This window comes from Typopeltis vanoorti, chromosome 25 (assembly GCF_054136105.1).
Source record: "Typopeltis vanoorti isolate ZY-2024b chromosome 25, IOZ_Tvanoo_1.0, whole genome shotgun sequence".
Lineage (NCBI taxonomy): Eukaryota > Metazoa > Arthropoda > Arachnida > Uropygi > Thelyphonidae > Typopeltis > Typopeltis vanoorti.
The window spans coordinates 12,287,479-12,301,587 of NC_143573.1; the positions used below are offsets into that span (position 1 = coordinate 12,287,479).

Consider the following 14,109-nt stretch of genomic DNA (forward strand, 5'->3'; position numbering starts at 1 on the left):
TTTAGTGGGAAGTGAAAGACTTGTGATTATGTCATCTACACAGTTAGAATCTGGTCTGCTTTCCATGATACTTGGACTTGTTCTAAGAATAATCTGGCAAAGTAAGTGTCAGTTGATTCGCTAGCTAGTTGGCTCCTGATTTGCTACTATTACGTTCAGTTCCATGAAGAGAGACGGCTCAAATGTGCCTCCATCTCGTGGTCCCTAACCCTAACACAATATATTTAATGTCTGAAATAATGTGGGTTCTACGGTCAATTTTCTTGTGTTTATGGAATGAAAAACCTGAGTTTCCAGGAGGAAAAACCCGCTTGCCCGTGCCAGAGATCGATTAACTCGGGAACCGGTCGTAAAAAGGCTTAGAAAAATTTCCTCTAGTCACCGACTAGACTTGGAACCAAGTCTTCCTTCGTGCGGCCAAGCACCATGGTGTGTAAACGCCACATCCACTGAGCTACACAGGCTTACACTTCTAAAATTAATAAAAGTAGTAAAAAATTTCCTTAGTCTACCCACAGTATTAATTGTATTATAGGTTTATAACCTCTCATGTGGGTGAAAGATGCATAAAAAAAAGGGGAAACCAAAAATCATGTAAGTTGCTGCATCTTAAAGTTTAATTTTTTAAAAAATAAAATTTAATATTTCAGGTGACCATGAATCACTTGTTACTTCATGTGAGCCAGATGTTAAGGATTCTTCAAGTGCAATTGCTTCTCAAGTTGCTGATTTTCTTAAGGTATGTTCATTATATATTTTTAGCTTGATTGTTTACGTTTTATTGTTTTTTCATGATGAGAGGTAAAGTATTATGTCATAAAGAAATACATTATATATATTCTTAAGATGTACTGTCATACTGTTCTTATTCTGATATATCTGATTTTAGATATTTATAAAATTGCAATCCAGCTTTGTGTGGGGAGTAAGGAAGGGGGTGACCAGTAATGTATATACAGGGTGGCCATAATTAAACTTTCCTCATTCAGAGCTTTCTGTAGCTCGATCTAACAACTGGAATGTCATCACATTTGTAGAGAGAGACTAATCAAGACATTGGCAGAAGGATTCTGTAAAAAATAAAAAATTAAAAAAATTAAAGTTGCTGATAGGGGGAACATGGCACTATACAATGTAAAAAAAAAAAAAAAAAAAAGCATTAAAATGAACAGACAAATGAATAACAAAACTGAAATGAAAGATTACATTTGTGTTTCACTTATGATAACGTAGCAATAAAACATTTAATATCAATTTAATTTAGCGCAGTAATTATAGTATTAGTTACAGTAAGTGTTGTCATAAATCTGCACTCGAGCACATCAAATTTACCCATATGAAAGAAGACCTGGTTCATTGTAGCCACTGTTCTTGTGAACCAGAAATTGCATTCCATACACAGCATTCCCAACAGCAGAATATGACATGTCTGAAGGAATGTTCATCATAGTCAGTGATATGTTGACACTGCCATGATACACCAGAAATAGCATTGAGTAATATCAGGGGAGTGAGGTGGGCATGCAACTGGAAAGAAGGAACTGATCACTTTTTCTTCTGTGAAGTGATGCTGTAGAAGCTGCTGTACTGGTCATGCAATATGGGGAAGTTCTCCATCTTGCATAAAAATAGTCTCGACATCATCGTTGCTGAAGTTGTGGAATGATGAAACTATTCAGCATATTGCAATATTTCCATGCAGTAATGGAACAAATTACTGATCCTGTCAGAGTGATGTCCTCAAAAAAGAATGGCCCCATTATAAAATTTGCTGTGAAGCCCACCAAACAGTAATTTTCAGTGAATATAATGGGAGTTCTTGGAGTGTGTGGAGTGATTTGGATGCCCAAATTTGAAATTTTGGGTGTTTACATACCCATTCAGATAAAAATTAACCTCATCTTCCCATCAGAATTCTCCAAGGCTAAGCATCGTCGACTTCCAGTCTAACCAGAAATGTCAGGGCAAATGTCAGTAGCTTATCATACGTGATTGACATTTGCTCTGACAATTACTTATCATAATCATCATGTAGCAGCTGCTGTATGTGACTGATTTTGTATAGATAAAATGAAATATTTTTTTGCAAGATTTTCCATACCATGGAATAAGGCATATCCAACTGTCACACTACTCCATGGGTTCTGCTACTACCAGCAACATTTTCGTGTAATCTGTCAACAGCTGTGGTGGCACTGGTTTCCGTCTTCTGCCAGGTTGAACATCCAAAGATCCATTTCTTCAAACTACTGAATGATTGATCTGTGTTAGCTAATAGAGACCTGACCTTTTATGCATGTTCTGGCAGGTTCTAAATTCACGAAGAGCAGCTGATGCATCATGCAGGATAAGGTAAAGTGAGGCATGTTGAAAACTATCAGTAGGAATGTGTTTGTGAAGTTTTCCCTTTACTTTATAGTTCTTATCATGCAGCAAAACAGTTGTTCAACTTCGTTTTATGATTTTTATTCTTCTGTGCTATAACAGTGCCATATTTCCCCTATTGGCAACTTTTTGAACTAAAATATTTTTTCCTGCAGAATATTTCCCATGTATTGACTAGTCTCTCTACCAAATTTTGTAAAATTTTGGTTGTTAGATTGAACTAAATAAAGCTCTGAATAGCGGAAGTTTAATTATGGCCACTCTGTATCTTATGTTATTTATAACATTTATGAAGTGTCAGTGTTTTCTTCCTTCTTGTTCACTCTCTGTTCTTAATCACAGATGCACATTTCTGTTAACAGATTTCTGATGTATTCTTCAAAACTTGCATTTTCTAGAAGGAAGTGGTGGAGGAGGGGGGGGGTAGAGAGAGAAAGAGCTTTTTTGGTTTCTCTTGTAACCAGAGCATTTTGACAACTGCAACACATGCCATGAATATCAGTAATCACTCCAATTGTTCCATAGTTACATAAAAAATATTTTTTTCAAACAGAATACTTTTTTCATGTTTGATGTCTTATTAACATTTCAGGTGTCTAGCCAATTTTGTGCATCCTGTCCAGTAGTAGGCCATGTGGTCTTGCAATCTCAACTCATCTTTTAGGCTAATCTTCCTGTTAGTTTTCTTCTTGTGGTGTATCATATTTATTTTATTCATGATATCTTATTTTCTGATGACCTAGATTTCACATCCATAGGTAAGAATTGGTGTTGCTAATGTCTTGTATGCTTTTATTCTGGTAGACTTTGTAGGATTAAAAACTTGATTAAGTATTCTAAGTGCTATACTTTTGAATTTTATTATTAATTCATTTTTCTTTGTAAGTCACTACAAGCAAGATAATTAAAGCAGTTTACTTGCTCAATAATTGTTTTTTCCAATATGTATTTTATTGTTGAATTGGTTCCTTTCCTAGAAAGCCATAATTTTAGTTTTTGCAGCTGATATTTCCATATTAAATCTTTCAGCAATAAGTTTAAATGATTTACAGAATATTGCAGTTCATCTTCATTATTGGCCAGTACATGATCATCTGCATATAAGAGTGTCCAGGTGGGTACCATTTCATAATGAGATTCATGAACTTTCAATCTCCAGTGTTTGACAATGGTTGTGATATATATAAATATATATATAAATCGAAGAGCTGTGGAGATAAAGGGTAGCCTTTATTTGTTGGATGCCACAATTTATTGGTTTCAATTTGATATTTCAGTTCCCACCTTGACTGCTACAAGATTATATCTATTAAGATTGTAGAGTGTTACTGTTATTTGGTTTGCAGTTTTATCAACAAATGTTTCTAAACATTATTCACACAGTCAAACATCAACATGTACTATGACAGTACTTCAAGATTAAGTTTACATTATTAATAATCTCCTATCACTGGTTTTCCTTCATATTAACATCACTTGCCAGCATTCCAGTATAGTGATATCTGATATTTTGGTCTGTCTCTGAAACTTTTTATTACTATCTCGGCATCAAACACCTCTTTTTTTCTAACTTTTCCTCTTCCATTCTGTTTAAGCGATAATACCACTTTAGATTAGTTCTTTTGGCACATTCTTGAATGTTAACAATGTCAAGTTCCTTCCTAACATCTTCATTCTTAATGTAATCCTGTCATTGATGCCATTTATTTATCTTTGGTGTCTAAAACTTTGATCAAGTGATTTATTTCTAACCCAATTCTCATATCTAACATAAAAATGATTTGATCACTGTCTTGTATGCTGCTATTTTAGCTTTTGGCTTCCCACCATACCTGCTTTGCTTATTCTGTTTATTTCCAAATTATAATTTGCCATCTTCACTGAAAACTTTGCCTAAATAGCTGAAATATTTCACTCGTTCTATAGGTTCTCCATTGAGAATGCAGCTGAAGTTTTCTGTTCCTGCATATTTTCATAGTCTTAGTAATTGTATTGCTGATTTTCATGCCAAACTTGTTAAAGCTGTTATGCAATTTAGTTGGAGAATTTTGAAAACTTGCACTGGATGTGTTTAGAAGTACATATCTACATAAAGTAGGGAGCTAAGTTTGATATATCCAATTCTGGTTCAGGGAAAAAAAAAGCTATCACTGTTTTCTCTTCAAGATTTTGGAAACTTCCGAGCATGCTTCTTGTTTCGTACCTCTATTTGCTGTACTCAGTGTATTTTGTGTCCTTGTTTCCTGATTAATCTATGTCGTATTATCTATATCTGTAAATAGTCTCTGTGCCCTGATCAGTAAAGATCTTCTGCCTATGGAAAAGCACGTAAGGAATCTGAGTCAAGCTTGTGGAGGTTGAGTCTGAGAAAACTCTCTCAGTGATGGTCATGTCTCATGGTTTTAAGCTAATAGATATTGACATGACTCTTTGAAGTACATGATCCTGACCACATGAGGAGCTTTAAAGTGAAAAGTAAGATTGAAAATGTCTTAAAATGCTGCAAGGACAGCTACAATCAGAAGTTAAAAACTACAAGTGAGGTTTCCATTGCGAGATCCCTCAGAAAGCAGCCCTCTACTTACTATGAACATTCAACTTTAGCATGCTGGCTATTGAAGATGTGATTAAGATGTAGTTGTGATGTATTAAAGTTGAAAATAATGAACTGCTTTAATTGTTATTTGTTTTATACTTGATGAATATTCTATTTACTTCTCAAATGCCTTTATATGTATGATAAATCGATGCATTTTTGATTAAATTAATTCTGAAAGATCAGAATCTCACTTGTTTGCAAACCCAACATTTATTATTCCATGTTATGAGCCTCCCATTTTATGCATTTTGGTATATGTGGCAATTCTCTAGAACACAACCCCTGCTAAAACAAGATGCATCTGTATCAGGTGCCTGCCACTTTCCTTCATAATGCAATCCATATAGATGATGAATAATGGTGGAGATAGTGGAGGAGTCAGTTCTAATTGCTGACTTTACAACTTAAATATGGAGTATGTATTGCTCTGTATAATATTACATTTACTCTGTATAATTATAGGGTTTTGAAAGGCTTTTTCTCTTTATACTTGTTGTATGTGCCTTTTCCAGATCTACATAACTTAAGCATACATCCTTGTTATATTTTCATGATTTCTCAACTGTTTGTTTTAAAGTGAAAATCTGACCTTGACATCTTGTATTTGGCCTAAACTCAGCTTGCTCTTCTCCAAGTTTCAATTCCACAATTTTTCTTAGCCTTTTCTCAAGTATTCATCCTGCATAAATCTTACCAGGGACACTCAGTATGGAAATTCCTCTATAATTCTCACATTCAACTTTATTCATCATTTTATAGATGGGGACTATGAGTTCCCTACTCCAGTAATCTGAAACTCAACCTTCTTTGACTAGGTCTTTTGAATTATGCATAGCCATTTCAAAACTTTTATATCTCCATTTCTGTCTAAATAGTTTATTTCCAAATTATAATTTGGAAATAAACAGAATAAGCAAAGCAAGTATGGTGGGGAAACCAAAAGTTAAAATAGCAGCATACAAGACAGTGATCAAACTATTTTTAAGTTAGATATGAGAATTGGGTTAGAAAAAAATCACTTGATCAAAGTTTTAGACACCACAGTATCATCTGCTCCAGCTGCCTTTCCAAATGTTGAGCTTTTGGTGGCTTTTTCTACCTCAAATGTTGATTATATACTTGATCTTACTTGATACCTGTATTTTTCTTGAATATTTTATTTTGCTGTTCTGCACTTCCTGTTTCATTTGACATTGTTTCAAAGTAATTACTCTAGACATCAAATATATATGTCTTCAGTTTTCATGTCATCTTTATCTTCTTTGATTCCTTTCATGGTATTCTTGCTCTATTTTTAAGCTTTCTCTGTGGCTTCCAGAACATTTTGCCACCTTCCTGATATTTATATTCTTAAAGTCTACTCATGACTATTTTGTTTAGCCACTTTTATGCATAACTTAGCTCTTTTACATTTTTCTCTTTATTATTTTAAGCATCTCTTGACTTATTTAATAGGAACTGTTGGCTTGCTTTCTTCTTTACTAGGACTGCTTTAACTTCTTATTCCCACTGTGGTGTTCTTATTTTTCTATCCTTGCAGGTAACCTCACCACATGCCTCCCTAGCTGAATCAATAGAGATTATTTTTCAGTTTACTATATTACTCCGACTTTTGGTTCTTGTTTTCAGTTTAATTTTTTTCTTGAGTAATGTTTATATAGTTGAATCTACAGTTCATCTGTTAAAGCTGCTGTTGTGTCCCAATTTATGATTTTTATTCTATCTAGTAATTTCCTCTTATCTATGCTCGAGATATCACCAAAATTTTTACTAATACTTAAGTTATTTCTCCCCTTAGTACCCCTAATATTTGTATTTATACTGCACCTTTTGGGATATTTAGTTTGAGATATTATATACAAAAACAAGGAGAAAGAACTCAAATATGTCTGAAAGTGTAACTATGTTGCAGTCGTGACACTTTATCTCGTTTCATAACACATTAATTTCCCGCGTGATTAGGTTCGTATTTTTCAAGTGGTGCATTGGACAGCAATTTCAGACAACTGTTTTATCATTGAACAAAGGGTTTATTAAATTCCTTAACATGGTACAATTCAAATTTTAGTTATTACTAAATTCAATGCTATACTAAATATTTACAAACTAACATTAGCTTATAACAAGTAATTAGGCTATGATCCAATAGTGGGTATTACGATCATGCCGCCATACACATTCAACACATAAATTCATTTGACACGGACATATAAGATTAATTCACACTATTTAACTATCCAAACGTAAGTAGATTAACTAAACCTTTTACTGCACTAACACACAACTATGACATTTCAACTTTCCTACACATTACAATAAGCATTCAAAATTCTCAGGACACGTAATTACTTAATTCGCACTATTCAGCTATCCAAACTTAAGTAGATTAACTAAACCATTTACTGCACTAACACATAACTATGACATTTAAACTTTCTTATACAATATAATAGACATGCAAAATTCTCAGGACACTTAATTATTCATATAACATTAACACTAGCCAGCTTACTTTTAATATATTCTGTCAGATACTAAAGTCCTAGTATAATTTTTCCTTGGTCACTTCCACAGTTCCGTATTAGAATAATGATACCTATTACAGACAAATTTTAGTTAACATTAGATATAATTTACAGTACCTTTCTTTCTTGAGTTTTCCACATGGGCCTTTACCTTTTTCTGATTGAACTATCTGGTATGACCTCTCCGATAATCTGCTACTCCTGCGTTCCTTTTGGAATTGAACTAGGCTTACGCAGTCTTAACTTTTCGTAACTCTGGACACACTTTGAATCATCTATATATCGGCTGTGCAACTCGGACATCTATTTCTTTACAGCTCTCCCTTTTTCTTTGTTATCGCTGGAGTTGAGACACAAAGAATATGCTTTCTTTTCTTTGACTCTATGGCATTCTTCGCTTCTTACATAGGAAATTCGGAATCGAAATCCCGCTCACTTTTGTTTCCATGTTGTGACAACGGAGATATAACCCCAATCTCCACTCAGGAAAACTCCGTGAAACCTATGCCACGGAGCTCGTAAAGAACTCTCCGGGAACAGAACCAAAACAAAAAACCCAAAAAGCCTCTTGGGGGGGGGGGGGGGGGTTCCAATCCTTTTATTCTTGCTCTCCTAACGGCACCCTCTTTAACTTCTTTTCTCTGCCCCCTACTTGTTTTTACTTCACCGACCAATTAGGGTGGCATTTTTTTTCCCTGCCAAACGTCCTTTGGTCGGCGAGCCAAATGATGTCTCAATCCAGGAATCGGCCCTGAGCGATAGTCTGTTGTTTTTCTTCCGCTAGCCTCTAACGTAATCCTCTTTCCAAAATTTTTCTATGAATTCACTTAATATTTTAATCTCTAGCCTCTCACATATCATCTCTTATGACAAATCCTTTTCTGTCTTATTTAGTTAAATTTTCTCTTTTATATCATATTACAACATTAATATATTCTTTCTTTTTGTTAGTTAGTTCAACAAACACCTTTATATTTTATATATTTTATTGGATGCAAGAATATTTCTTTTTCTTTTAAATAATTCATCTATTATCTTTTTTTGCAGGGTTTTTAATTTATTTATTCTTCATGTTACACCATGATAGCTGAGAATTCTACATTCTTAAGTTATCAGGTGTAACACTGCTCAACTTAAATTCTTTCTAAAACTTGCTTACATATTATTGTTTTCAATGTAAATAATTTTTATCCTACTTAAGACTAACTGATGATTGCTTCCAGTTTCAAATCTTCTCCATACTCTTGTATCCTGAACCAGCATGAATATATTACTATTGACATAATAATCATCGAACCTTTCTTATTTCTTCTGCCTTCTCTCCATGTCAATTTGTGCACATCTTTATGTTAAATATGATGTTAGTAATGACTAGTCCATATCATGAACAAAAATCTAGTACGTGCCCTTTTCCTGAAATTTTACTAAAGCATGTCTATATGTCTGGGATTCATTTCCTGTAGTATATAAATGCTGCTTGTGATTTTTATTTGGTATACTGAATTCTCTGTGCTTTTCAATTAGTTATTACTTTTCTTTGAAATTACTATTGGCACAGGATCTGTCCCTTATTAAATCCATTTTGTTCTTCACCTATCTTATCACTGTAATGACTTGTTTGTTTGTTTATAATTTTTGCATTTATTTTGTAATCACTATCAAGAAAACTTATTCCATGATAACTTTCACAGCCTTTACAGTTACTTTTTTTTGTCAACTGGAAGAACTATGATGTTGAAAGTTTATTTTTCATTTGGTTAGAATATAATAAATTTAATTTAATCCTTTATCCAAGTGTGGAAAAAGTGTGTGCAACTCCTATAGGTAAAGATGACCTCTTCATTGCTTCTGCTTGGTATCTCCACTTCTGGGCCTGGCTCCCAATAAAGAGACCTCAATAAAGGTCGAAACTAGTCTGGGTAGTGGCCCTTCCCTTAATGCAAACATTATACATATCCACAAGGAGATGTGTTTTGCATTATGGGAGATACTGAGATAGGAGTGATGTTAGCTTGGTCCACCTTTGCTACAAGTTGCCCAGTGTTGTACTACCTTACCCCAATCCTGAAGATATTTTCAGGTGCAAACATTGTTTGCTCACACTTGGATAAAGGATTAAACTAAATTTATTATGGAAGAACTATGACTTTCTGCTAGGATTCTGATAGCTCTTCCCCATATGGTATTCTGGAAATCTCTAAGTTTTGATGAATTTCATTAGAATATTTGAACATTCTGTGTTATTACCATCATCTCCAAATGATTTATTGTTTTGGAAAGTTATTTAATATGTTACTCAGTTCTTTTATAGTCTGTAAATGTATTCTGACAGATTATTTTTGAATTTTGGTATTTCTGATATTATCATAGTATGTGACCATAAAAACTGAAAATACTGTAGCCACATTGTTTTATCAATCACATTGATTCTTACATTTGGTCTTGTTTCTTGATTGAAATTATTTAAAAAATTATAAATTATTCTCTCTTTAAGTTATATAAGAAATTATTCAACCTTTCTCTGTCTTTACTGGTTTCTATTTTCGTGATTTTTTTCCATGTTATATTCAGTCTTATTTCCAGTTTGATCTGGTTGATAAATACTTCTTGAAAGCATTTCTTTTATCTTTTATAATCATATCTATATCCTCGTTCCACTTTCTGAGACCACTTTTATGATACCATCTCCTCTGCCTGCTTAAGCTTTCAAATACTGCTTTAATGTACGGTTTTGATATGCCACAAATGTTTAACCATTCTTCTTCAGTTGAATCCCAGATTTTCTATACCTTCTGTTAATTTTTTTACTCTATTGAAAAACTTGCTTTATACTTTTCAGAGACTGACTTTGAAGCAGTCTTCTTAGTTTCTACTTTCATTATCCTCAACCATGAACAAAATCAAATTGGTTAGACCAGTAGGAAGTGGTCCGGTTCATCGCTTCTAAAAAGCGTTGCATTAAGAACAAGTTTTGCTAATTTGTTATTTACCATTATATACTGTATTGGTATGTATCCTCTTCCCATCTAATTGTATTAATGACAATCTTTTTGTGTGAAAAATGTGTTTGTATCTTTAAAATTATTATAATCTAACTGTTCTCAACCAGTGGTATGCGGAAAAGGATTTCGTATGTGAATAATGGACACTTATGAAATTATATGAAAAATCAAATATTAACCACGCTACCGGCCAAGACGCCTATAGGCTTCAAGTTTATCATGGATGCGAAGTGCATATTAAAATTCTAATACCATTGATATTACATTGAAATATATGATGGATACAAAGCATATGAGGATGTGTATTTGATCCATAATGGCCGGTAAGGTGGTTAACCCTCCCCTCTAAACATCAATAATTATATGTATAATATGAGCACGTATACACAAGAAAGATATTTAATTAGCCAAATATTTCGGTCTGAAAATTGCAGACCATCTTCAGTGGCAATACAAGAGCAGTATTTAAAAAATACAAGGTGGAATGCTAACAATAGATCATTTATAAATAGAACAAGCCGCGCGATGTTATATCACTAAGTATTAAAGAGAAATATTACTTAAATTAAGGGGATATTAAATCCCACATAGTTTTAAAACCGAATAAGAAACTTAAAGATTGGAAATCTTTTGCTAACGCTAGTGTCGCCGATACTTTATATAGTTTACTATATATTCGGCAAGAAACTCTCTGTTTCCAATCTTTGAGTTTCTTATTCGGTTTTAAAACTATGTGGGATTTAATATCCCCTTAATTTAAGTAATGTTTTCATTGCCGAAATGAAGCTTATTAGCTCTTTATACTTAAGTTAAAGAGAAATATTTTTAAACAGAGACATGATTGAAATAAAGATATTAATTAATAATTTCAATAATTTTAAATAACATAAAATTAATGAATTAATGAGTTATCCTGATTAGACTTTCCCAGATTTTTGGTACAGATATACAGTCATTCCGATTCAAGTTAGGACGATGAAGTAAGGCCTCTATACTTTCTTTGAGTAAACGTTCAAATTTATAGCGGGATCTATGTAAGAGGCAAGTTTTTGACCAAAGGATGTTGTGGTTACTTTCTATTCCGTGCTGAGCCAGTCCAGATTTTTCGGGTTTGTTGTGACGAATGGAGGATTGATGTCCTAGGATCCTTTTTTCTAGAGAGCGTCCAGTTTGTAAAAAAAAATAGGAGAGATCACAGTTGCAGGGAATTTGATAAACTCCAGGAAGAGACGTTTGAGCATTTGTCTTTAGGAGAATGAAAATGGGAAGATAATTTGTTAATAGGTGAACACGTAGCTGTTAACTCATATTTCTTCAGAATTCTTGCGATAGGTTCTGAAATCCCAGAGATGTATGGAATTGGATCTCGATGTATTGAATCTTTGTTGTTTTGTGGTGGATTATAAGAATAGAGAAGATGTTGTGTACTCTTTTCAGAAAAGCCATTGAGTTTCAAGTGTTGTTGGATAGTAGAAAGTTCTTTCTGTAGAAAATTAGAAGTAGAACAATTAGTTTTGGCTCTTCTGATTAGACATTTTATGATTCCTGTTTTTTGACAAGGATGATTGGCTGATTCTTTAAGAATATAACAACCTGTGAATGTTGGTTTCCTGTAAACTGTAGTTGTAAGAGTATTTGAAAGTGACCCGATGAGGAGAAAGTCTAAAAAAGATAACTAGTTGTTTTCTTCCATTTCCTTAGTAAACTTTATACGATGATGTAAGGAATTGATGCTGTTTAAAAAAGAAGCTAAGAAGTCTTTGTTGTGAGGCCATACAGTAAAGATGTCATCTATATATCTTACCCAAAAGGATGGTTGAGGGAATATAGATGAGAAGAGGACTTTTTCTAGATGTTCTAAATAAAAATTGGCTAAAGCAGGAGAGAGAGAGGACTTCCCATGGCTGTTCCTTCTACTTGGCTGTAAAATTTGTTTTGACATAAGAAATATCCAGAGTGTATTACGAAATCGAATAGTTTTATAATGTTCTCTTCGTCCAATAGTAGATTGTATTGATTCTCGTACTTACCGTATAGCCAAATATCTAGCTAAATTATTGAAATCTCATATAGGCAACTCTAGTTCCTTTCTTAAAAACTCCTCAGATTTCTTAGAAAAATTGAAAAATATCTCTTTGCAACCTACAGATCTTATGGTGAGCTTTGATATAGAATCTTTATATACAAATGTGTACCTCTCAAGGAGACTTTAAAATTACTGGCTGACATCTTTCCAGAAGACATTATAAAACTATTCGATTTCATAATACATTCTGGATATTTCTTATGTCAAAACAAATTTTACAGCCATGGGAAGTCCTCTCTCTCCTGCTTTAGCCAACTTTTATTTAGAACATCTGGAAAAGTCCTCTTCTCATTTATATTCCCTCAACCATCCTTTTGGGTAAGATATATAGATGCCATCTTTACTGTATGGCCTCACAACAAAGACTTCTTACCTTCTTTTTTAAACAGTATCAATTCCTTACATCATCGTATAAAGTTTACTATGGAAATGGAAAAAAACAACCAGTCATTTTTAGACGTTCTCATCACGTCACCTTCGAATACTCTTACAAGTACAGTTTACAGGAAATCAGCGTTCACAGGTCGTTATATTCTTAAAGAATCTGCCCATCATCCTTGTCAAAAAAACAGGAATTATAAAATGTCTAATCAAAAGAGCCAAAACTAATTGTTCTACTTCTAATTTTCTACAGAAAGAACTTTCTACTATCCAACAGCACATGAAACTCAGTGACTTTTCCGAAAGGAGTACACAACATCTCTGTTCTTATAATCCACCACTAAACAACAAAGATTCAATACGTCGAGTTCCAATTCCATACATCTCCGGGATTTCAGAACCTATTTCAAGAATTCTGAAGAAATATGAGTTAACAGCTACTTAATCACCTATTAACAAATTATCTTCCCATTTTCCTTCTTCTAAAGACAAACGCTCAACTATGTCTCTTCCTGGAGTTTATCAAATTCCCTGCAACTGTGATCTCTCCTATTTTTTTTTACAAACTGGACGCTCTCTAGAAAAAAGGATCCAAGAACATCAATCCTCCATTCGTCACAACAAACCCGAAAAATCTGGATTGGCTCAACACGGGATAGAAAGTAACCACAACATCCCGTGCTGAGCCAATCCAGATATTTCTGGATTGGCTCTCGCCTCTTACATAGATCCTGCTATAAATTTGAACGTTTATTCAAAGAAAGTGTAGAGGCCTTACTCCATCGTCCTAACTTGAATCGGAATGACTGTATATCTGTATCAAAAATCTGGGAAAGTCTAATCAGGATAACTCATTAATTCATATTAATTTTGTTATTTAATATTATTGAAATTATTAATTAATATCTTTATTTCAATCATGTCTGTTTAAAAATATTTCTCTTTAATACTTAGTGATATAACATCACGTGGCTTGTTCTATTTATAAATGATCTATTGTTAGTATTCCACCTTGTATTTTTTAAAACTGCTCTTGTATTGCCACTGAAGATGGTCTGCAATTTTCAGACCGAAATATTTGGCTAATTAAATATCTTTCTTGTGTATACGTGCTTATATTATACAATATTT

At 33.4% G+C, this 14,109-nt stretch overlaps 1 protein-coding gene across 1 annotated transcript in view; it reads left to right on the top strand.

Moving 5' to 3' along the window:
* LOC150092545 (uncharacterized) overlaps window positions 1-14,109 on the top strand; it is a 335,783-nt gene that overhangs the window by 70,440 nt on the left and 251,234 nt on the right. Inside the window, exon 4 of the mRNA XM_090414232.1 lies at window positions 651-739. Coding sequence (XP_090270358.1) covers window positions 651-739 — 89 coding nt within the window. The remainder of the gene's footprint in view (window positions 1-650; window positions 740-14,109) is intronic.